This window comes from Mobula hypostoma, chromosome 14, assembly GCF_963921235.1.
Source record: "Mobula hypostoma chromosome 14, sMobHyp1.1, whole genome shotgun sequence".
NCBI lineage: Eukaryota > Metazoa > Chordata > Chondrichthyes > Myliobatiformes > Myliobatidae > Mobula > Mobula hypostoma.
The window spans coordinates 78,142,960-78,168,105 of record NC_086110.1 but is presented as its reverse complement, the minus strand read 5'-3'; the positions used below and the strand labels follow the sequence as shown (position 1 = coordinate 78,168,105).

General features: G+C 47.3%; 1 protein-coding gene across 2 annotated transcripts in view; it reads right to left on the bottom strand.

Moving 5' to 3' along the window:
- Positions 1-2,045: 2,045 nt before the first annotated feature.
- The window catches only part of zc3h18 (zinc finger CCCH-type containing 18), a 318,015-nt gene continuing 294,914 nt past the window's right edge, over positions 2,046-25,146 (bottom strand). For both annotated transcript variants that reach the window (XM_063067274.1, XM_063067273.1), the window contains 3 exons: positions 23,204-23,300; positions 16,787-16,892; positions 2,046-4,344 (listed from right to left, as the gene is read on the bottom strand). In XM_063067274.1, coding sequence (XP_062923344.1) covers positions 4,122-4,344; positions 16,787-16,892; positions 23,204-23,300 — 426 coding nt within the window. In that variant the 3' untranslated portion in view covers positions 2,046-4,121. The remainder of the gene's footprint in view (positions 4,345-16,786; positions 16,893-23,203; positions 23,301-25,146) is intronic.

The window sequence follows — 25,146 nt, the reverse complement described above, 5'->3', positions numbered from 1 at the left end:
ACTGTGCTCATGGACTTCTTCAGCAAGTTATGGTATTGTTGCACTGTTGTAACTATATGTTATAATTATGTGGTTTTGTCAGTTTCTTCAGTCTTGGTCTGTCCTGTGTTTTGTGATATCACACTGGAGGAAATATTGTATCATTTCTTATTGCATGCATTACTAAATGACAATAAAAGAGGACTGCATGTCTTCATAATCTAAAAAAAAAATGACCTGGATGAGGAAGTGGAGGGATGAGTTAGTAAATTTGCTGATGACACAAAGGTTGGAGGTGTGGACAATGTGGAGGGCTGTCAGAGGTTACAGCGGGACATTGATAGGGTGCAAAACTGGGCTGAGAAGTGGCAGATGGAGTTCAACCTAAGTAAGTGTGAAGTGGTTCATTTTGGTAGGTCAAATATGATGGCAGAATATAGTATTAATGGTAAGACTCTTAGCAGTGTGGAGGATCAGAGGGATCTTGGGGTCTGAGTCCATAGGATGCTCAAAGCAGCTGTGCAGGTTGACTCTGTGGTTAAGAAGGCATACAGTGTATTGGCCTTCACTAATCGTGGAATTGAATTTAGGAGCCAAGAGGTAATGTTGCAGCTATATAGGACCCTGGTCAGACCCCATTTGGAGTACTGTGCTCAGTTCTGGTCGCCTCACTACAGGAAGGATGTGGAAGCCATAGAAAGGGTGCAGAGGAGATTTACAAGGATGTTGCCAGGATTGGGGAGCATGCCTTATGAAAATAGGTTGAGTGAACTCGGCCTTTTCTCCTTGGAGCAGAGGAGGATGAGAGGTGACCTGATGGAGGTGTATAAGATGATGAGAGGCATTGATCAATCATGTGGATAGTCAGAGGCTTTTTCCCAGGGCTGAAATGGTTGTCACAAGAGGACACAGGTTTAAGGTGCTGGGAAGTAGGTACAGAGGAGATGCCAGGGGTAAGTTTTTACGCAGAGAGTGGTGAGTGCGTGGAATGGGCTGCTGGCAACAGTGGTGGAGGCGGATACGATAGAGTCTTTTAAGAGACTTTTACATAGGTACATGGAGCTTAGAAAAATAGAGGGCTATGGGTAAAGCCAAGCAATTTCTAAGGCAGGGACATGTTCGGCACAACTTTGTGGGCCAAAGGGCCTGTATTGTGCTGTAGGTTTTCTATGTTTCTATGTATCTGCCTCCACCACCGCTGGCTTCAACTTATACACCTCTTATACATCTTATACACTTCTTATACATCTTATACACCTCTATAGGTCACCTGTCATTGGAGATTTACGAGGATGTTGTCTGCTTCAGAAAGCATCTTTTATGGGATGTTGAGTGAGCTAGGGCTTTTCATTTTGGAGTAAAGGAGGATGACCTGGTCACCTACCTGCAGGAAAGATGTTTAACAAGGTTTAGAGTATAGAGAACATTTACAAGAATGATGCCAAGTCTGGCTACACGAGTTATTTGAAAAGATTGAATAGGTTTGGATGTTATTCCTTGGAATGTAGAATTATTGAGAGGAGATTTGATGGGGGTATACAAAAGTATAAGGGCTATAGATAGGGTAAATGTAAGCAGGTTTTTTCCACTGAGGTTGGGTGAGACAACTACTAAAGGTCATGGGTTAAGGGTGAAAGGTGAAAAGTTTAAGGGGAATATGAGGGAAACTTCTTTGGAGGGTTGTGACAGTGTGGAACGAGCTGCTAGAGCAAGTGGTGTATGTGAGCTCAATTTCAACGCTTCAGACAAGTTTGCATTGGTACATGGGTGGTAGGGGTATGGAGGGCTATGATGCCAGTGCATGTTAATGGGAGCAGACAGTTCAAATGGCTTGGCATAGAGATCAATGGGCTGAAGGTCCTGTTTCTGAGCTGTACTTTTCTATTACTCTATGAGATGTCACTTAATAGAGGTGTATAAGATGATAAAAGACACAGATGCACTGCCAGGGATGGTGGTAGAGATACTACAGATATAATTAAGAGACTCTTAAGACAGGCACATGGAGAGCTATGTGGGAAGGAAGCATGAGATCTTGGAGTAGGTTATACCATGTGGCCGGATGGTCTTGTACTGTGTTCCGTATAATTATGACTGAAGATGGTTTTAAGCCTGAAAAACCCAGAAATGCATATGGGATAACATTTATTGAGGTCACTCCTTTGTTAAAGATACAAAGACAGTGGTGAACTGTCACATTGCAAAGTGGTTTGGCTTAAAATTCCCAGAAACTCTCTTCAGCCTGTCCATTCCATGTTCCTCGGTAACGGGGCAGGATTCCAGTCTACAATTGATTAATCGTGATTATGTTCTGTCGTTTTCTCCAGCAACAATACGCTTCGGAATATATCCACATAATGTTGGAGGAACTCAGCAGGTCAATGTTTCAGGCCAAGACCCTTCATCAGGACTGGAAAGGGAGGGGAAGATGCCAGAATAAGAAGGTGCAGGGATGGGGAGGACAGGCTAGAAGGTGATAGGTGCAGTCAGGAGGGTGGAAGAGGTAAACAGCTAGAGAAGAAGGAATCTGATAGGAGAGTGGACTATGGAGAAAGGGGAGAAGAAGGGGCACTAGGGGTTGGTGATGGGCAGGTGAGGTCAGCGTGGGGAATAGAAAAAGAGGAAAGGTGGTGGGGGAATGTTAAAAATTATAAGAATTTTAAATGAATATTTTCTCATGGGAGGACAGAGAGGTGATTTGTGGTCTGAAGACTGAGAAAAGTACCCATTAGTAAACAGCCACACATAAAACTCAGTTTTTCTCTTGATGAGGTGAAACATTTCACAATAAATAGCAGGTGAGGTCTGCAATTAGGACACAACAGAAAGGTGATGGAATGATGTACATTAATAGAACTGTCTGTCTGGAGACCAACATGGAAGGTTTCAGCTGGACAGAAGAAAGATGGTCACTGAGTACTGACTGAGGCATTGAACCCCACAGTAAGGAGACTCTAGAGTCAGAAGCTTTAGGAGAAGGAGATCGTGGTGGGGGGGGCGGGGGGAAGAGAGATGGGGGATAGAGAGGATGGGAGAGGGAGAAGAAGGGGAGATAGGGGAAGATGGGAGGGGTGAGGCTGAGATCAAGACAGCCTGAGGAATGTCCCATATTTCAGAACAACTGGCAACAAGGGCAAGAGGTTGAACTTGAGATATTGGCTGAGGAGGTATATCTGCTGTCCCTGGGACTGATGCAATGTGTCATGTCTCCTTGTGCTTCACCGCAGTAAGTGAAACCTGCATCTCTGAGCAGCTGTGCGGTACATCTCTCAAAGTGCAAGTGTTGACGGACTGCACTCTGGAGTTTTAAGGCTGATTTTCTCATCACAATCGTTCCGATTCTTTACAGCTAGTAAATCCTTTATTAAAGTCATGTAAAAAAAATCAATCCTGAACATTTATCTGCCCGTTCAATGCAAACAATCTGTCCTCAAAACGTCAGATGTTTCAAGCACATAAGAACCTGCTTCACCACAACCCATCAGCGGTGTGTGTTAGCCAAATGATCCTTTGAAAGAGGTCCAAGATTTCAATCTGCACATTCAACATAACCATAAGGTCTGTGTATGACATTAAAAATAAAAGGTGTAAAATAAAAGAATGAATATTTATTTGGGAAGCCAGAAGAACAAGTGTAGCCAAAAAAGTGGATGTGTTGATGTGGGAGGGAGTTTGTGGTTCAAGAAAGAGAAAGCAGCGTTTGACAGCACATTCACCTGCTCTCTGGAAACAGTATGTAACTGTGAGGAAGTCCTTCAAGACACCACACACACACACACACACACACACACACACAAAGAATTGCTAACGTGTAAAAGGCGTGGCTTTTCTAGGGTCAGGTTCCACAAGTCACTGAGTGCTCACGTCGAGCAGAGTGCCACTGCAACATCAGTTTGTGTTAAATTCGTGACTGGGTTCACAGTCGGCAGCATCTTCCAGTTTGAGGAGGAACAGAATGATGTCACATCTGCAGCTAACACCTCCCACTGGCACAGCAGAAGGTTTGGGAAGGTGGCAGTGAGGGGTACTCGAGGAAATCCCAAAACGTGGCTGCTTCCTGAAATAATCACAGATTTGATCACTGAAAATACTGACAGCTGTCTAACCGAAGGACCCACAGTCCTGCTTTGGGTGGGTGACAACTACTGGACCTTGCCGGGGATCTTTGCTCGCTTTCGGGCGATGGCATCTTCGACAGCTTTCAGCTGCTTCAGCAGTTCCTCTCTGCGGGATAATGTGTTGGATTTACTGGCCTTTGCAGAAGCTACACTGCTGCCAGAGCCTGCTGCCTCGTGAGACTTGGAGCTTGAGGATACACTTGTCACCTTGCTTGAGACCTTCGACTGTGGCGATGGAGCCCGTTTTCTAAAAAGAAAGGGAAAATAAAGTTACAGTATAAACACAAGAGATTCTGCAGATGCAGAAGCAACACACACAAAATGCTGGAGAAACGCAGCAGGTCAGGCAGCATCTATAGAGAGGAATAAAGAGTTGACTGTCAGATTGAGACCCTTCTTTTCCAGTCCTGAAACATCAACTCTTTATTCCATTCCTTAGATGCTGCCTGACCTGCTGAGTTTCTTCAGCATTTTACGTGTGCTACTTACAGTGTATCCAGGAACATCGTTGTGATGCTCTCAGGGTGTAGATAACAACTGGAGCCCAATGCTTCCTGAATTGTCCAAGGGCATGAAGAATCAACTACAAAATGTAGAACTGGAGTTACAATCTGGCCAAGACCAGCTGTGTCTCAAACAAGAGAAAATCTGCAGATGTTGGAAATCCCAACAACACACACAAAACACTGGAAGAACTCAGCAGGCCAGGCAGCATCTATGGAAAAACGTACAGTCGACATTTCAGGCTGTAACGTCTGACTCTGGAGAGATGCTGGTGGTGACTTAAGCTCTAGTAGGAGTGATGCACTTAAGAAGAAGCAGTAGAACATTGCAGTGATATACTGGCAATTATTGAGGGTGGGTTAACAAATAGAAAACAGTCAGGACACTGTGACCAGTGGGGTATTACAGGGTTCAGAGCTGTCCACAGTAAACAGTCAGGACACTGTGACCAGTGGGGTATTACAGGGTTTGGAGCTGTCCACAGTAAACAGTCAGCACACTGTGACCAGTGGGGTATTACAGGGTTCGGAGCTGTCCACAGTAAACAGTCAGGACACTGTGACCATTGGAGTATTACACGGATCAGTGTTGGTCACAGTAAATAGTCAGGACACTGTGACCAGTGGGGTATTACAGGGTTCGGAGCTGTCCACAGTAAACAGAAAGGACATTGTGACCAGTGGGGTATTACAGGGATGAGTGTTGGTCACAGTAAACAGTCAGGACACTGTGACCATTGGAGTATTACACGGATCAGTGTTGGTCACAGTAAATAGTCAGGACACTGTGACCAGTGGGGTATTACAGGGTTCGGAGCTGTCCACAGTAAACAGTCAGGACATTGTGACCAGTGGGGTATTACAGGGATCAGTGTTGGTCACAGTAAACAGTCAGGACACTGTGACCATTGGAGTATTACAGGGATCAGTGTTGGTCACAGTAAACAGCCAGGACATTGTGACCAGTGGGGTATTACAGGGTTCGGAGCTGTCCACAGTAAACAACCAGGACACTGTGACCAGTGGGGTATTACAGGGTTCGGAGCTGTCCACAGTAAACAGCCAGGACACTGTGACCAGTGGGGTATTACAGGGTTCGGAGCTGTCCACAGTAAACAGTCAGGACACTGTGACCATTGGGGTATTACAGGGTTTGGAGCTGTCCACAGTAAACAGCCAGGACATTGTGACCAGTGCGGTATTACAGGGTTCGGAGCTGTGCACAGTAAACAGTCAGGACACTGTGACCAGTGGGGTATTACAGGGTTCGGAGCTGTCCACAGTAAACAGCCAGGACACTGTGACCAGTGGGGTATTACAGGGTTCGGAGCTGTCCACAGTAAACAGCCAGGACACTGTGACCAGTGGGGTATTACAGGGTTCAGAGCTGTCCACAGTAAACAGCCAGGACACTGTGACCAGTGGGGTATTACAGGGTTCGGTGCAGGTCACAGTAAACAGTCAGGACACTGTGACCAGTGGGGTATTACAGGGTTTGGAGCTGTCCACAGTAAACAGTCAGGACACTGTGACCAGTGAGGTATTACAGGGTTCGGAGCTGTCCACAGTAAACAGCCAGGACATTGTGACCAGTAGGGTATTACAGGGTTTGGAGCTGTCCACAGTAAACAGCCAGGACACTGTGACCAGTGGGGTATTACAGGGTTCGGTGCAGGTCACAGTAAACAGTCAGGACACTGTGACCAGTGGGGTATTACAGGGATCAGTGTTGGTCACAGTAAACAGTCAGGACACTGTGACCATTGGAGTATTACACGGATCAGTGTTGGTCACAGTAAATAGTCAGGACACTGTGACCAGTGGGGTATTACAGATTTCGGAGCTGTCCACAGTAAACAGCCAGGACACTGTGACCAGTGGGGTATTACAGGGTTCGGAGCTGTCCACAGTAAACAGCCAGGACACTGTGACCAGTGGGGTATTACAGGGTTCAGAGCTGTCCACAGTAAACAGCCAGGACACTGTGACCAGTGGGGAATTACAGGGTTCGGTGCAGGTCACAGTAAACAGTCAGGACACTGTGACCAGTGGGGTATTACAGGGTTTGGAGCTGTCCACAGTAAACAGCCAGGACACTGTGACCAGTGGGGTATTACAGGGTTCAGAGCTGTCCACAGTAAACAGCCAGGACACTGTGACCAGTGGGGAATTACAGGGTTCGGTGCAGGTCACAGTAAACAGTCAGGACACTGTGACCAGTGGGGTATTACAGGGTTTGGAGCTGTCCACAGTAAACAGTCAGGACACTGTGACCAGTGAGGTATTACAGGGTTTGGAGCTGTCCACAGTAAACAGCCAGGACACTGTGACCAGTGGGGTATTACATGGTTCGGTGCAGGTCACAGTAAACAGTCAGGACACTGTGATCAGTGGGGTATTACAGGGTTTGGAGCTGTCCACAGTAAACAGCCAGGACATTGTGACCAGTGGGGTATTACAGGGATCAGTGTTGGTCACAGTAAATAGTCAGGACATTGTGACCAGTGGGGTATTACAGGGTTCGGAGCTGTCCACAGTAAACAACCAGGACACTGTGACCAGTGGGGTATTACAGGGTTCGGAGCTGTCCACAGTAAACAGCCAGGACACTGTGACCAGTGGGGTATTACAGGGTTCGGAGCTGTCCACAGTAAACAGTCAGGACACTGTGACCATTGGGGTATTACAGGGTTTGGAGCTGTCCACAGTAAACAGCCAGGACATTGTGACCAGTGCGGTATTACAGGGTTCGGAGCTGTGCACAGTAAACAGTCAGGACACTGTGACCAGTGGGGTATTACAGGGTTCGGAGCTGTCCACAGTAAACAGCCAGGACACTGTGACCAGTGGGGTATTACAGGGTTCGGAGCTGTCCACAGTAAACAGCCAGGACACTGTGACCAGTGGGGTATTACAGGGTTCAGAGCTGTCCACAGTAAACAGCCAGGACACTGTGACCAGTGGGGTATTACAGGGTTCGGTGCAGGTCACAGTAAACAGTCAGGACACTGTGACCAGTGGGGTATTACAGGGTTTGGAGCTGTCCACAGTAAACAGTCAGGACACTGTGACCAGTGAGGTATTACAGGGTTCGGAGCTGTCCACAGTAAACAGCCAGGACATTGTGACCAGTAGGGTATTACAGGGTTTGGAGCTGTCCACAGTAAACAGCCAGGACACTGTGACCAGTGGGGTATTACAGGGTTCGGTGCAGGTCACAGTAAACAGTCAGGACACTGTGACCAGTGGGGTATTACAGGGATCAGTGTTGGTCACAGTAAACAGTCAGGACACTGTGACCATTGGAGTATTACACGGATCAGTGTTGGTCACAGTAAATAGTCAGGACACTGTGACCAGTGGGGTATTACAGGGTTCGGAGCTGTCCACAGTAAACAGCCAGGACACTGTGACCAGTGGGGTATTACAGGGTTCGGAGCTGTCCACAGTAAACAGCCAGGACACTGTGACCAGTGGGGTATTACAGGGTTCAGAGCTGTCCACAGTAAACAGCCAGGACACTGTGACCAGTGGGGAATTACAGGGTTCGGTGCAGGTCACAGTAAACAGTCAGGACACTGTGACCAGTGGGGTATTACAGGGTTTGGAGCTGTCCACAGTAAACAGCCAGGACACTGTGACCAGTGGGGTATTACAGGGTTCAGAGCTGTCCACAGTAAACAGCCAGGACACTGTGACCAGTGGGGAATTACAGGGTTCGGTGCAGGTCACAGTAAACAGTCAGGACACTGTGACCAGTGGGGTATTACAGGGTTTGGAGCTGTCCACAGTAAACAGCCAGGACACTGTGACCAGTGGGGTATTACAGGGTTCAGAGCTGTCCACAGTAAACAGCCAGGACACTGTGACCAGTGGGGAATTACAGGGTTCGGTGCAGGTCACAGTAAACAGTCAGGACACTGTGACCAGTGGGGTATTACAGGGTTTGGAGCTGTCCACAGTAAACAGTCAGGACACTGTGACCAGTGAGGTATTACAGGGTTTGGAGCTGTCCACAGTAAACAGCCAGGACACTGTGACCAGTGGGGTATTACATGGTTCGGTGCAGGTCACAGTAAACAGTCAGGACACTGTGATCAGTGGGGTATTACAGGGTTTGGAGCTGTCCACAGTAAACAGCCAGGACATTGTGACCAGTGGGGTATTACAGGGATCAGTGTTGGTCACAGTAAATAGTCAGGACACTGTGACCAGTGGGGTATTACAGGGATCAGTGCTGGTCACAGTAAACAGCCAGGACATTGTGACCAGTGGGGTATTACAGGGTTCGGAGCTGTCCACAGTAAACAGCCAGGACACTGTGACCAGTGGGGTATTACAGGGTTCGGAGCTGTCCACAGTAAACAGCCAGGACACTGTGACCAGTGGGGTATTACAGGGTTTGGAGCTGTCCACAGTAAACAGCCAGGACACTGTGACCAGTGGTGTATTACAGGGTTCGGAGCTGTCCACAGTAAACAGTCAGGACACTGTGACCATTGGGGTATTACAGGGTTTGGAGCTGTCCACAGTAAACAGCCAGGACATTGTGACCAGTGGGGTATTACAGGGTTCGGAGCTGTCCACAGTAAACAGCCAGGACATTGTGACCAGTGGGGTATTACAGGGTTCGGAGCTGTCCACAGTAAACAGTCAAGACACTGTGACCAGTGGGGTATGTTACGAGAATACACATAAAATTAAGATGTTTGCTGGCCTGGGCTAGCATCAGTGACATCAGCAGTTGGTCTGCCACCTGCCCTCAGGGGAAGGAGAGATAAGGAACAATGGAGCAGCGTCTGGAGATGTGTAATGAAGGGACGTGGGAGAGAGAGAGCTGTCTGGAGCGGCTTCCCCTTTGAAACCTGAACTGTTTGAAGTGATGGACAGGCGATACCCCAGCAGGGGGATAAAAAGGGACAGGTTCGCTAAGACAGGGACACACGCCACCCGAGGTAACGAGACCCTGGAAGCGGTACGCCTCTCACGAGTGGTGAGAAGTACCGGACAACGCACAGGGTGGAAAGGTACCATCAGCGGGAACCCGGTGTGTGTCCGCCCTTGCCTGGGTGCCGGGTTCACTGCAGAGGATCGACCACATCTGGAGGAGGGGTCACAGTCGGTGACCTCAGGTGACATCACCAAGGACCCGCCCAAAAGTTGCTTGTGAGCCATCTCGCCGGTCTGTGAGTGAAGCAGTGTTCTGAATGATCAGTTGTTCCTGTTCTCTGTCTCTCTTCCCCCCCAACCTTGTCCATCGCCATGGCAACGATTACTGCGAACTGAACTACTAACTGGACTGAACTTTGAGTCATTTTGAAATTTGGTCATTTACCCCTAGACAACGATAGAGCTTGATTGATGCTGTTATCTTAATTCTGTGCACATGTGTGGTTATCATTGTTGAACTGTTGCATTTAGTATCCTTTCGATTACTGTTTTTGCTTGTTTCTTTAATAAAACTTTCTTAGTTCTAGTACTCCAGACTCCAACTGAGTGATCCATTTCTGCTGGTTTGGCAACCCAGTTACGGGGTACGTAACATAAGTGGGGTTCTCGTCCGCGATTTTGAACGCTAAATTTGGGACGGAGTAAATTGATTGGGTTAAAATTCCCGAAAGAAAGAAAAGACAAACAGCAGAAATGGAGGTTGAGGAATTTATAAAGGCGCCGACCTTGGAGGCATTAGAGGATGCCAGGAAATCGGAATTGGTAGCTGTGGCCAAACGGTTGAATCTTTCTAAGGTGAAGTCGACAATGAGGAGAGAGGAGATACACAGAGCTATTGTAGAGCACTATGTATCTAAAGGTGTGTTTCCCCAAGGTGAGCTGGGGGTGGTGTCTATTGAAAAACCTGCTGGAGACGCGGTACAGGTACAGCTTGAAAAACTGAGACTCGAGCACGAGTTCTGGGTACGACAGTTGGAAAGAGAGGAGAAAGAGAGGCAATGGGAGCGAGAAGAGAGAGGGAAACAGAGGGAAAGGGAATTCGAGTTGGAAAAGTTAAAGATAAGGGCCGAGCAGGGGCTCATGCCGAACCAAGGTGGAGGGTTCCGGGTGACCCAGGAGGTTAGGCTGGTTCCCCCATTTGATGATACCGACGTGGATCGGTACTTCCTCCACTTCGAAAAAGTGGCTATAAGTCAGGACTGGCCGAGGGATAAGTGGGTTGTTTTACTTCAGAGTGTACTGAAAGGGAAGGCCCAAGAAGCTTACTCCGCTTTGTCCGCGGAAGATGCCCAGAGGTATGAGGTGGTGAAAGAGGCCATCCTCAGGATTTATGAGTTGGTCCCGGAGGCATACCGGCAGAGGTTCCGGAATGCGAGGAAGCAGTGGGACCGCACGTATTTGGAGTTTGCTCGTGAGATGCAAACATATTGTGAGCGTTGGTGCGCCTCGAAAGGGGTAGAGGGGGATTATGACAGACTGCTGCAGCTGATTCTGATTGAGCAGTTTAAAGGTTGTGTCCCTGAGGGTATGAGACCCTACCTTGATGAGAAAGAGGCAGCCACGTTAGCCGCAACTGCTAAGTTAGCGGATGAGTATGCGTTGACGCATAAAATGAAGTTTGCCCCGAGTAAAGGCTACCAGAAGGGTAGTCAGGACGGAGGGGAGAGTCCGCCGGAAAAGTCAGAAAGTAAGCCGGGGACTAGTGAAAAGGATAAGGTAGACCGGGAGCAGTCTGGTAGGAAGTCTCCTGGGGTCGTCTGTTATAATTGTGGGAAAGTCGGACACTTTGCGTCCAGGTGCTTTGCCCCAAGGAAGGAGACGGGGAAAGGAAAAGCGGAAATTTTGAATGGCTGTATCGAGCTGTTAAGCGAACCGCTAGGGAAGGACAGGTCTGAAAAAGTCCAGGAAGGGCGCGAGAGGTTTATCTCGGCCGGACTGGTGTCAGTGAAGGAGAGGTTAAAACCAGTTCCAGTGCGGATCTGGAGAGACACGGGAGCGTGTCAGTCACTAATACTGAGGAGTGTATTAGAGTTTAGCTCAGAGACCCAGACTGGGGAGGTAGAGGTCAAAGGTGTTGGGGAAGGGACAGAGTCAGTCCTTTTGCACCAGATACACTTACAGAGCAACCTGGTCTCTGGACTAGTCACGATCGGGGTGAGGTCCGAATTACCGATGAAAGATGTGGAAGTCTTGCTCGGTAATGACATCGCCGGGGGAATCGTGTTCCCAGTCGTGAGATTGACAGGTCAGCCTGCTAACAGTGAGGCCCCGCCCATGGACTCACAGGTTTATCATAGGGCTGCGGTAGTGAGTTTAGCTGTGGTGGTAAATTTGGCTGAAACGTTTCTGCCAACCTTGTACGAGACAGGGTGTAGTGAGATAAGAGGTAGTGAGGGAGCTGGGACGGACGTAGCAGTAGCCAGGAAAGAATCTGTGCAGACGCAGGAGCGAGACGAGGGGCTGATGGTTTTGGCAGAGACCGCTCTCTCTGACACAGCCTTGACAAGCTATTGTGCGGAGGAGGAAGTGCTAAGGAAGAAAGGGAAATCAAGTACAGTACCCGCAGATGAGGAATGGGGGGTGGTGCAAAAGAGTTATGGGGATGAGGTTTTTAACATGGCCCACAAGGTACCCCCCGGTGGACATTTTGCGGTGCTGGAGGAAACAGTTGGTGGAATCATGAAAGAGAGTTACCGGCTGCCCAGGGGGAAAAATGTTATTGATCATGACCGACGCGAACTGAGACGGTCACCGGCTTTTGATATGCTAACAAACCTAGTCGGTGTTAGCGTGGAAATCAATGAAGCTAGGGGCCCCCTGATAAGAGGAAAAAACCATTTTGAAAAGATTAGGATGGGATCGATCAGATGGGAGAAGGCTATTGTTTTGGCCAGGTCTACTGATAAGGTCTCTCCCTTAATCCCCGAACAAAGCGAATCTTTAGAAGGAGTAATTAAACGACTCGCACCCATGTGTTTGATTGTCCCGAGGAAATGCAAAGAACTGGGACGTTGGGTGATTGTGGTTACAATAGGGCGGCCAAGTAAACAACACCCATATTTTTTGAGTAATTCAGTGACTAAAGGGCTGATGAACACAGAGGTGTGTAATGGCAATTTAATACGGCTGTCTGAAGCCAGTTTGATAGTGAACCTTGAAAAAAATGAATTCGGCCACACGAGGGTCACTTACCTGGGAATTGTGGTGACACAGGGGCAGCTGGCAGTGATGCAAGCTACAGTGCAGGCTATCGCTGACCTCCCAACCCCGACAGACAAGAGGGCCCTCAGAAGGCTCTTGGAGATGGTGGGGTACTGCAGGAAGTTTTGCAATAACTCTGCGGTCAATACCCGTCCCCCTCCTACTAAGCCCTTGCGAGAGAAAATTGAGTCGGAATGGGACGACCCTTGTTGTTGTGGTCCGGGACAAAACCAAATGAGAGGTTACATTGGTCGCAATTCATCAGTGTTTTTGGCCACTATGAAGTTTGCTGAGTTGGAGCCTGGTCTAAGGGATTATTAATAACACGTGTAAAAGGAACAGAAAATGTGATGACTGTCTGTCAAGGTGTTGACAGCTTCAAATTCTCTGTATTAGCCAAATAACTGATAAAGATGCATATTTGTGTGTGTATCCAATAATGTAGTCATGTTTGTAATTTTTACCTCCCGGTAAAAATCCTTAAAAGGGGGGAAGTGTTACGAGAATACACATAAAATTAAGATGTTTGCTGGCCTGGGCTAGCATCAGTGACATCAGCAGTTGGTCTGCCACCTGCCCTCAGGGGAAGGAGAGATAAGGAACAATGGAGCAGCGTCTGGAGATGTGTAATGAAGGGACGTGGGAGAGAGAGAGCTGTCTGGAGCGGCTTCCCCTTTGAACCCTGAACTGTTTGAAGTGATGGACAGGCGATGCCCCAGCAGGGGGATAAAAAGGGACAGGTTCGCTAAGACAGGGACACACGCCACCCGAAGTAACGAGACCCTGGAAGCGGTACGCCTCTCACGAGTGGTGAGAAGTACCGGACAACGCACAGGGTGGAAAGGTACGATCAGCGGGAACCAGGTGTGTGTCCGCCCTTGCCTGGGTGCCGGGTTCACTGCAGAGGATCGACCACATCTGGAGGAGGGGTCACAGTCGGTGACCTCAGGTGACATCACCAAGGACCCGCCCAAAAGTTGCTTGTGAGCCATCTCGCCGGTCTGTGAGTGAAGCAGTGTTCTGAATGATCAGTTGTTCCTGTTCTCTGTCTCTCTTCCCCCCCAACCTTGTCCATTGCCATGGCAACGATTACTGCAAACTGAACTACTAACTGGACTGAACTTTGAGTCATTTTGAAATTTGGTCATTTACCCCTAGACAACGATAGAGCTTGATTGATGCTGTTATCTTAATGCTGTGCACATGTGTGGTTATCATTGTTGAACTGTTGCATTTAGTATCCTTTCGATTACTGTTTTTGCTTGTTTCTTTAATAAAACTTTCTTAGTTCTAGTACTCCAGACTCCAACTGAGTGATCCATTTCTGCTGGTTTGGCAACCCAGTTACGGGGTACGTAACAGGTATTACAGGGTTCGGTGCAGGTCACAGTAAACAGTCAGGACACTGTGACCAGTGGGGTATTACAGGGTTCGGAGCTGTCCACAGTAAACAGCCAGGACACTGTGACCAGTGGGGTATTACAGGGTTCGGAGCTGTCCACAGTAAACAGTCAGGACACTGTGACCAGTGGGGTATTACAGGGTTTGGAGCTGTCCACAGTAAACAGCCAGGACACTGTGACCAGTGGGGTATTACAGGGTTCGGTGCAGGTCACAGTAAACAGTCAGGACACTGTGACCAGTGGGGTATTACAGGGTTTGGAGCTGTCCACAGTAAACAGTCAGGACACTGTGACCAGTGAGGTATTACAGGGTTCGGAGCTGTCCACAGTAAACAGCCAGGACATTGTGACCAGTGGGGTATTACAGGGTTTGGAGCTGTCCACAGTAAACAACCAGGACACTGTGACCAGTGGGGTATTACAGGGTTCGGTGCAGGTCACAGTAAACAGTCAGGACACTGTGACCAGTGGGGTATTACAGGGTTTGGAGCTGTCCACAGTAAACAGCCAGGACATTGTGACCAGTGGGGTATTACAGGGTTTGGAGCTGTCCACAGTAAACAGCCAGGACACTGTGACCAGTGGGGTATTACAGGGTTTGGAGCTGTCCACAGTAAACAGCCAGGACACTGTGACCAGTGAGGTATTACAGGGTTCGGAGCTGTCCACAGTAAACAGCTGGGACACTGTGACCAGTGGGGTATTACAGGGTTTGGAGCTGTCCACAGTAAACAGTCAGGACATTGTAACCAGTGGGGCAGGGTTCGGTGCGGGTCACAGTGTACATCAATGATCTGGACTAAAATACCCAAGTTAGCAGATGAATCAAAGCTGGGTGGTAGTGTGACTTGTGAGGAGCACACACAGGATCTTCAGGGAAACTGGATTAGGTGGACGGGTATTCCGCAATAGGACAGTTATAGGAAGAATATGTAAGTGGAACATAATGTGGCAAATGTAATGTTACCTAATCTGGTAGGAAAAAAAGCAAGAGTATTTTTTATCTGATGCTATGTGCCTGTGATACTCTGACAGCTGTGCACACATGTACTCATGCAGATCACAGTGAACTCCAGTGTGACTTTCAGAAAACCCTTGTATAACAATCACTAAATGCAGGTACTGAATGTGATTAGGAAGGCCCACAGTATGTTGGTGATTTTTGCAAGAGGACACGAGTACAAAAGTAAAGATGTCTTACCGTAATGATATGGGACTCTGGTGAGCGTGCATCTTGAATATTGTGTACAAATAGAAACATAGAAAACCTACAGCACCATACAGACCCTTCAGCCCACAATGCTGTGCCGAACATGTGGTCTTCCTACCCAAGGAGGGAGAGATACTTCTAAAAGGAGTGGAGATATTTCAGCTGATTGTTCTCTGGAATGGCATATTCGCCACCAGGAAAATAATAAGGTGGCGTGGTAATGTAACGCTTAGTGCATCACTCTACAGCAGGGTTCAATTCCTGCCACTGCCTGTAAGGAGCTTGTACATTCTCCCTGTGAGCACATGGGTTTCCTCATGGGTGCTCCAGTTTTCTCCCGCGTTCCAAAGACGTATGGGTTAGACCATACATCTTATGGTCTTATATTCAAAGTAGAGCACAATAGTTTAGGATAGTTTTTGATTAGTCAGTGCATCAAAGGTTATGGGGAGAAGACAGGAGAATAGGGTTGAGAGAGATAATAAATCAGCTGTGATGGAATGATGGAGTAGACCCAATGGGTCGAATGGCCTACTCCTGCTTCTATGTCTTATGGAGGGATATGACTTGGTGCAGGAATGGAACACTGAAGTAAAGGATCAGATATTGAATGGTGTAGCAGGCATGAAGGGCTGAATGGCCTCATCTTGCTCCTATTTCACTCAAAGGAGTGCAGGTGGTGTGGTAGAAACTGGATAGCTGCTATGAAGTGCTCAGAAGCTCGGTCACCATCTCCATCTGCACTGGTTAAGGCTGGAATCCAAAGAAAGGATCTCAAAACGAGAAACCAAAATAGCTTGAGTGAAATGCGGACACCCGGCTAGTACTAGGGGAGGAAGCATCCAGCAGAATGGATGCTTCATTCACAAGCTGAATGTCTCCAATATTCTCAATGTGTACCCATCTTTTACTTCTAGTCGAGAGTATTGGGAAATGAAGAACAGATCATACATTCACTTCACAGACTGTGCAATTCTAATAGTAATCTGATTTATAGAGCATACCTATAATGGGATAAAGTGCAAATATGAAAATAAAAGACAAAAAGATGTTAGTTAAAAGTTAAATAGGTTTGGAGCTGGTGCTTAAAAGTGTCAACCGAGTCTGCATCCCTTATAGTTTTAGGTATTGAATTTCACAGTGTAGGAATAATGTGCTCTTGGGGGTTTAACATCTGCCATTAGCTCTTTTTTCCATAATATACTTTGCTTTCAAACTTCATTTAAGGCTGTGATAAGTCAGGTATATTACTGGCTTGGGCATACTGCAAAGCTCTTGCATTCCTTGTATAATATAATGCAGTAATCCTTACAACAGTGCACAGTGCATCTTCATCCTCTTTGCCTGTGAACTCTGAAGATTTTTAGTGGTAAATTCTGCAGTGTTATCTATTCGCAGGGCAATTCACTGTACTGCTCCTACCTGTCTGCTTGGGCAGGAGATGATCTCACCATCGGTGGCACTCGGGTGCTCTGACGATCCCCCTTTGGTGATGGTGGCCTCCCAAATGGCTTCCGCTCACGATGCCCTGAATCAGAAAGGAATGGAGATCATGAGACCACACGCGCAGCAGGAATTATGCATTTCACAGTGCCTTTACTACTATGGAGTGACCAAGGAGGGGCAGCACCTCAGGAGAAGGGGGTTGTCATGTCCAGTTTGGGGTAGCTCGCTCACCATTGGTCCCCACTGGACACTCAGCTTGGGGCTCTCACCTTTGGCCCCAAGTAGCTGTTTGCATGCAACGGCAGCCACACACCCAGTACACCACAGACTAAACTAATGTCCTCATACTCTGGTGAGATAGCAAAATGCCTGCCCTAGCATGTGAGTCAGCTCCAACAGAATGGGCATAGAACATCGAACATTGAATAGTACAGCACAGTACAGGCCCTTCAGCCCACAATGTCATGCCAACCCTCAAACCCTGCCTCCCATATAACCTCCCACCTTAAATTCCTCCATATACCTGTCTAGTAGTCTCTTAAACTTCACTAGTGTATCTGCCTGCACCACTGACTCAGGCAGTGCATTCCACGCACCAACCACTCTCTGAGTAAAAAACCTTCCTCCAATATCCCCCTTGAACTTCCCACCCCTTACCTTAAAGCCATGTCCTCTTGTATTGAGCAGTGGTGCCCTGGGGAGGAGGGGCTGGCTGTCCACTCTATTTATTCTTCTTAATATCTTGTATACAACTTCCATACCAACTTCCTTGGTATGGAAGTTGTCCTATCCAAGACCGAAAGAAGCTGCAGAAGATCGTGAACACGACGCAGCACATCACACAAACCAATCTTCCGTCCTTGGACTCACTTTACACCGCACGCTGTCGGAGCAGTGCTGCCAGGATAATCAAGGACACGACCCACCCAGCCAACACAATTTTCGTCCCTCTTCCCTCTGGGAGAAGGCTCAGGAGCTTGAAGACTCATACGGCCAGATTTGGGAACAGCTTCTTTCCAACTGTGATAAGACTGCTGAACGGATCCTGACCCAGATCTGGGCCGTACCCTCCAAATATCCGGACCTGCCTCTCGTTTTTTTTGCACTACCTTATTTCCCATTTTTCTATTTTCTATTTATGATTTATAATTTAAAATTTTAATATTTACTATTTTTAATATTTGTAATCCAGGGAGTGGAAAGCACAGAATCAAATATCGCTGTGATGATTGTACGTTCTAGTATCAATTGTTTGGCGACAATAAAGTATAAAGTCATGTGTGAAGCCAAGCAGAGCTGCAGAACGGATGATGCTAATGAGAGAGATAACGAGAGACAATGGAAATTCAAAATGCTAGTAAGAGAGAAGAGAGAGATTAACGAGAAAGAGACACATAATTCAGATGTTGACGTCTGCCACAGACAGTTTGAACCTGAACTGTTTGAAGTTTGATGGACAGGTGGCGGGTTTGCTAAGGCATAACACACGCCACAAGACTCTGGAAAGAGCATTGTGCCCCACAAGTTGGTGGGAGTTTGGAGGACTGATTTGCGGGGATCGGTCAGAGGCTCACAGGGTGAAAAGGTACGATCGGTGGGAACCTGGTGTGTGTCCACCCTTGCCTGGGTGCCGGGTTCACCACGGAAGAACGATCGTATCTGGAACGGAGGGATCACAGTCGGTGACCACAGTGGGATCAGAGGGCATCGAAAGGTTTGCCTGAAACCAACTGCATCTCTCAGTCTCTCTCCAACAGTACAATAACAGCGATTACTTCGAACTGCACTAGACTGAACTGAACTCTGCTTCACCTTAAGACTGATCATTTTACCCCTAGACTGTGATAGAGCTTGGTTGATTCCTATTACCCTATTTCTGTGTATACGTGTATACTATCATTGCTAACCTGTTACATTTATATCCTTACGATTAGTGTATTGTATTACTTATTTCTTTAATAAAACTTTATTAGTTCCGAGTAATCACAGACTCCAATGAGTGTTCCATTTCTGCTGGTTTGACAACCCAGTTACGGGGTACGTAGCAATAAGTATAAAGTATACCTCTATCATGTCTCCTCTCATCCTCCTTCTCTCCAAAGAGTAAAGCCCAAGCTCTGGAGTAAAACCCCAGAACTGGACACAGTACTCCAAGTGTGGCCTATCCAGAGTTTTATAGAGCTGCATCATTACCTCGCGACTCTTAAACTCTATCCCTCCACTTATGAAAGCTAACACCCCATGAGCTTTCTTAACTACCCTATCCACCTGTGAGGCAACTTTCAGGGATCTGTGGACATGTACCCCGAGATCCCTCTGCTCCTCCACACTACCAAGCATCCTGCCATTTACTTTGTACTCTGCCTTGAAGTTTATCCTTCCAAAGTGTACCACCTCACACTTCTCCGGGTTGAACTCCATCTGCCACTTCTCAGCCCACTTCTGCAACCTATCAATGTCTCTCTGCAATCTTCAACAATCCTCTACATTATCCACACCACCACCAACCTTTGTGTCATCTGCAAACTTGCCAACCCACCCTTCTACCCCCACATCCAGGTCGTTAATAAAAATCACGAAAAGTAGAGGTCCCAGAACCGATCCTTGTCGGACGCCACTAGTCACAATCCTCCAATCTGAATGTACTCCCTCCACCACGACCTTCTGCCTTCTGCAGGCAAGCCAATTCTGTATCCACCTGGCCAAACTTCCCTGGATCCCATGCCTTCTGACTTTCTGAATAAGCCTACCATGTGGAACCTTGTCAAATTGTTAGTGCACGTGCGCCGGTCGTACATGCAGCCTGGTACAGCTGTTCCGATCTATTCTTACTTTCTTCTTCTTACTTTTTAATTTACATTATTTTTTGTATTTTTTTTTCTCACGGTAACACGTCGAAGCTGCACCCTCTCTAACATGCTGGTAGAGAGAGTTTTATTTGGGTTTTTTTTAGCGCTGGAAATGGTTACATCCCGACACATGGGACAGAAGCAAGGTCGCATTGTGTATTCCACGGACCAACTAATGCCGGTCGGTTTAACGAGCAGAGCGGCGGACACCCCTGCTGAAATCCGGAGGAAAACACACAGAAGATGCAGAGGGGGATCACAAAGTCGAGGAAAGAGGACTGGGTCGAGACAACAGAGACTTATGGAGAACAGGAGTTCGGTGGGTAATACCATTCTGGCTGACCGGAAGTGCACTGAGAGCGGTAAGCATAGAGGAGTTGGGTGCTTACTGATCTGGTTAACAGTGGATGGTGCAATCCGGGGCATATTATAATCGAGGAACGTGTTTGCAGACTGGATATTGAACTTTTTACTGTTGGACTTCGGCCATATTCCACCGTGATACAACACTTGGCGGCACAGGAGGTCGTTCCTGCCTGTGGCCATCCAACGTGCAGCTCCTCCCGTGGAGGGTCAGACACCCTGAGCCAATAGACTGGTCCTGGACTTATTTTCCACCTGGCATAATTTGTATTTTGGTGTTTGATTGTTGGGGTTTTTTTGTATTGCTATATTTACGCTCTATTCTTGGTTGGTGCGGCTGTAACGAAACCAAATTTCCCTCGGGATTAATAAAGTATATCTATCTATCTATCTAAATGCCTTACCAAAATCCATGCAGACCACATCCAATGCACTACCCTTATCTATATGCCTGGTCACCTCCTCAAAGAACTCTATCAGGCTTGTTAGACACGATCTGACCTACACAAAGCAATGCTGACTGTCCCTGATCAAACCATGATTCTCTAAATGCCCATAGATCCTATCTCTAAGAATCTTTTCCAACAGCTTTCCCATCATAGGTGCAAGGCTCACTGGTCTATAATTACCTGGACTATCCCTACTACCTTTTTTGAACAAGGGGACAACATTTGCCTCCCTCCAATCCTCCGGTACCATTCCTGTGGACAACGAGGACATAAAGATCCTAGCCAGAGGCTCAGCAATCTTTTCCCATGCCTCGTGGAGCAGCCTGGTGAATATTCCGTCAGGCCCCAGGGACTTATCCGTCCTAATGTACTTTAACAACTCCAACACCTCCTCTCAACATGCTCCAGAACATCAACCTCACTCATATTGTCCTCACCGTCATCAAGTTCCCTCTCATTGGTGAATACCGAAGAGAAGTATTCATTGAGGATCTTGTTCACTTCCACAGCCTCCAGGCACATCTTCCCACCTTTATCTCTAATCAGTCCTATCTTCACTCCTGTCATCCTTTTGTTCTTCACATAATTGAAGAATGCCTTGGGGTTTTCCTTTACCCTACTTGCCAAGGCCTTCTCATGCCCTCTTTTCTTGCTACCCTATATTCCTCAATAGACCCATCTGATCCATGCTTCCTAAACCTCATGTATGCTGCATTCTTCCACCTGACTAGATTTTCCACCTCACTTGTCACCCATGGTTCCTTCACCCTACCATTCTTTATCTTCCTCACCAGGACAAATTTATCCCCAACATCCTGCAAGAGATTCCTAAACATCGACCACATGTCCATAGTACATTTCCCTGCAAAAACATCATCCTAATTCACACCCGCAAGTTCCAGCCTCATAATTTGCCCTTCCCCAATTAAAAATTTTCGTGTCCTCTCTGATTCTATCCTTTTCCATGATAATGTTAAGGCCAGAGAGCGGAAGTCACTGTCCCCCAGATGCTCACCCACTGAGAGAACTGTGACCTGACCCAGCTCGTTACCTAATACTAGATCCAGTATGGCATTCCCCCAGTCGGCCTGTCAACATACTGTGACAGGAATCCGTCCTTTAGCCTTCTACCTTACTACCTCTACACCCTTTATTCTGCTTCTCTTTCCTTAAAGCTTCTTTATATGTTAGATCTGGCTTTACGCCATGTACTATACTTGCAGTTCTCACATGACCTTTATCCTCCTCCACCTCACTATCTGCTCTAACACTCTGGTTCCCCTCCCCCTGCAAATCTAGTTTAAACCCCCCCGGAGCAGCACTAGCAAACCTTCCCGCAAGGATGTTAGTCCCCCTCCAGTTCAGGTGCAACCCGTCCTGTAGGAACAGGTCCCACCTTCCCTGGAACAAGGCCCAATTGTCCAGAAACATGAAGCCCTCCCTCCTGCACCAACTCCTTAGCCACGTATTTAACTGCATTATCTTCCTATTTCTAGCCTCACTAGCACGTGGCATGGGTAGCAATCCTGAGATTGCAACCCTGGAGGTCCTGTCCTCCTCCTTCTTCCTATCCACGTCATTGGTCCCTACATGGACCACGACATCTGGCTGCTCACCCTCCCTCTTGAGAATACTGAGAACTCGATCCGAAATATCACGGACCCTGGCACCAGGGAGGCAACAGACCATCCGGGATTCTCGATCTCTTCCAGAGAACTTCTTATCTGTCCCCCTAACTATCGAATCCCCTATCACTACTGCTCTCCTCTTTTCCCTCCCTCCCTTCTGAGCTGAGGGTCCAGTCTATTTGCCAGAGACGTGACCACTGCAACTTGTCCCTGGTAGGTCGTCCCCACCAACAGATGAGATCTACAGTGAGATCCAATGGCCAGGAAGTTGTCTCTGTAACACTATGTGGAGAGTGAAGGGCATGACGAGGTATAGAAGAAGTCATGGTCATCCACTGCAACCAAGACCCCAGTTGTGATGCTTATTCATACCACTGGACTTGGACTTCTGAGGTTGAGAAGCAAAGGCTTTTCCACTTTAAAAATTCTTCTGCACATTTCCTGTCATCACAGCAGACATAACACCACATACGCTATAAGCTTTAAATCTCAGCACTGCTACTTCTTCCAAGTAGTTTGCCTGAGCTTAAGTGAGTGAGTTTAAATATCAAAGGAGTTAGGGCGAGGGGAAGGACAGGCAAAAACCTAAAGATGAGGCCAGCACAGAATACACTGATGGTTCTTGGGTAATGACTTGGTGTAGAACAGACACCAGCTACTACAGTCACCCTACCACATCATGGGCATATTGGGGAATGCAGTTTCTGTACTGTCCGATTCTATGCCGACAAGGTAGCAACACTTTACACTGCCAGTGATCAGGGTTCAATTCCCGCTGCTGTCTGTAAGGAGTTTGTACATTCTCCTTGTGACGGCATGGGCTTCCTCCCATATTTTAAGGAGGTATGGGTCAGGGTTAGTAACTTGCGGGTACGTCATGTTGGCATTGGAAGCGTGGCAACACCAGCAGGCTGCCCTCAGCACATCCTTGGACCAAGTTGGTCACTGATGCAAACAACTGTACGTGACAAATAAAGCTAATCTATATCTTTAATCTCTTCTGTTATTGGATTACTCACCTAATTGCTCCCTACAAAATACATATTTAATTGCAGGAAACTATTCAAATTATGCTCCACAGGATGTTATTATGAAATTACAAACCTCTTTCGGGAGACATGGCCACCCGTTTGGAAGGTGGCGAAGACGGCCTCTCTTTTTCGGAAGGTTCGTACCGTTTGCGAGTGCCTTTGTCAGCAGGCTGAAAGAAACACAGAAGATCAAAATCCGGCACAGATTCACGAATCTGAGGCAAACTACACAAACACCTAAACACAAGAGATTCTGCAGGTGGTGGAAATCCACCTCACCTCCTTATCACCTCTCCCACCTATGGTCCACTCTCCTTTCCTATAAGATTCCTACTTCTCCAGCTCTGTACCTTTTCTACCTATCACCTCCAAAATTCTTACTTCATTCCCCCTCCCCCACCCACCTGTCACCTTCTACTTTGTCCTCCTTCCCCTCCCTCCACCTTCTTATTCGGGCATCTTCCTCCTTCCTTTCCAGTCCTAATGAAGATCTCGGCCCACAACGCCAACTGTTTATTCATTTAGATCATAACATACAGGAGCAGAATTAGGCCATTCAGCCTACTGAATCTGTTCTGCTATTCCATCATGGCTGATTTATTATCCCTCTCAACCCCATTCTCCTGCCTTTTCGTGTAACCTTTGATAATCTGACTAATCAAGAACTTATCAACCTTCAATACACCCAGTGACTTGGCCTCCTGTGGCGATGAATTCCACAGATCACCAGCCTCTGGCTGAAGAAATCCCTGCTGATATTTGTTCTAAATGGACATCCCTCCATAATGAAACTGTGCCATAGATGCCACCTGACCTGGTGAGTTCTTCACGCATTTTGTGTGTGACTCACAGACCTAATCTTCCTGATACAATAGTACCCGAGCACATGGAGAGAAAGACCTAAACAGTGAATTAAACTCTGGACACCTTCCAGCACGAATGCACAAGGAAACAGGAAATTACTGTCCATGAGATTACAAGATACATCAAAGCTTCTGCGAACAATTTTGTCCCTCTTTAAGGGAAGGTAATTTTCTGCTGGAAGTGGTTCAGAGAAAGTCCTCTAGCATGATTCCAGATATGAAAAGTTGCCCTACAAGGATAGGTTGAAACTCACTGGAGATCAGAAGAAGAGTCAAGACTGCTTAATGTTACTTCCAATACATAAGTGTAAAGGAGAATGAAATAATTGTTACTCTGGATCACCTGGGCAGGGCATGGATCTCCTGGGCAGGGCGCGGAACACCACCCGACAGAAGCAAGGGACAGAAAGGGACAGAACCAACCGCAGGTAACAGCAAGATGACCTGGCTTACCTGGGCGGAGGCAAGGGACAGGAAGGGAGCTAGGTACAGGGTGACTCCAGGACAAGACTGCAGGCGAGACGAGGCGAGAGTTACCAGCAAGACAAGGCAGGATTTCAGGCGAGGAAACAAAATCCAAAGAGCTTTTACAAATATATTAAGAGCAAAAGGATTGTAAGGGATAAAATTGGTCCTCTTGAAGATCAGAGTGGTCGGCTTTGTGCGGAACCAAAGGAAATGGGGGAGATCTTAAATAGGTTTTTTGCGTCTGTATTTACTAAGGAAGCTGGCATGAAATCTATGGAATTGAGGGAATCAAGTAGTGAGACCATGGAAACTGTACAGATTGAAAAGGAGGAGGTGCTTGCTGTCTTGAGGAAAATTAAAGTGGATAAATCCCCGGAACCTGACAGGGTGTTCCCTCGGACCTTGAAGAAAACTAGTGTTGAAATTGCAGGGGCCCTGGCAGAAATATTTAAAATGTCGCTGTCTACGGGTGACGTGCCGGAGGATTGGAGAGTGGCTCATGTTGTTCCGTTGTTTAAAAAAGGATCGAAAAGTAATCCGGGAAATTATAGGCCGGTGAGTTTAACGTCAGTAGTAGGTAAGTTATTGGAGGGAGTACTAAGAGACAGAATCTACAAGCATTTGGATAGACAGGGGCTTATTAGGGAGAGTCAACATGGCTTTGTGCGTCTTAGGTCATGTTTGA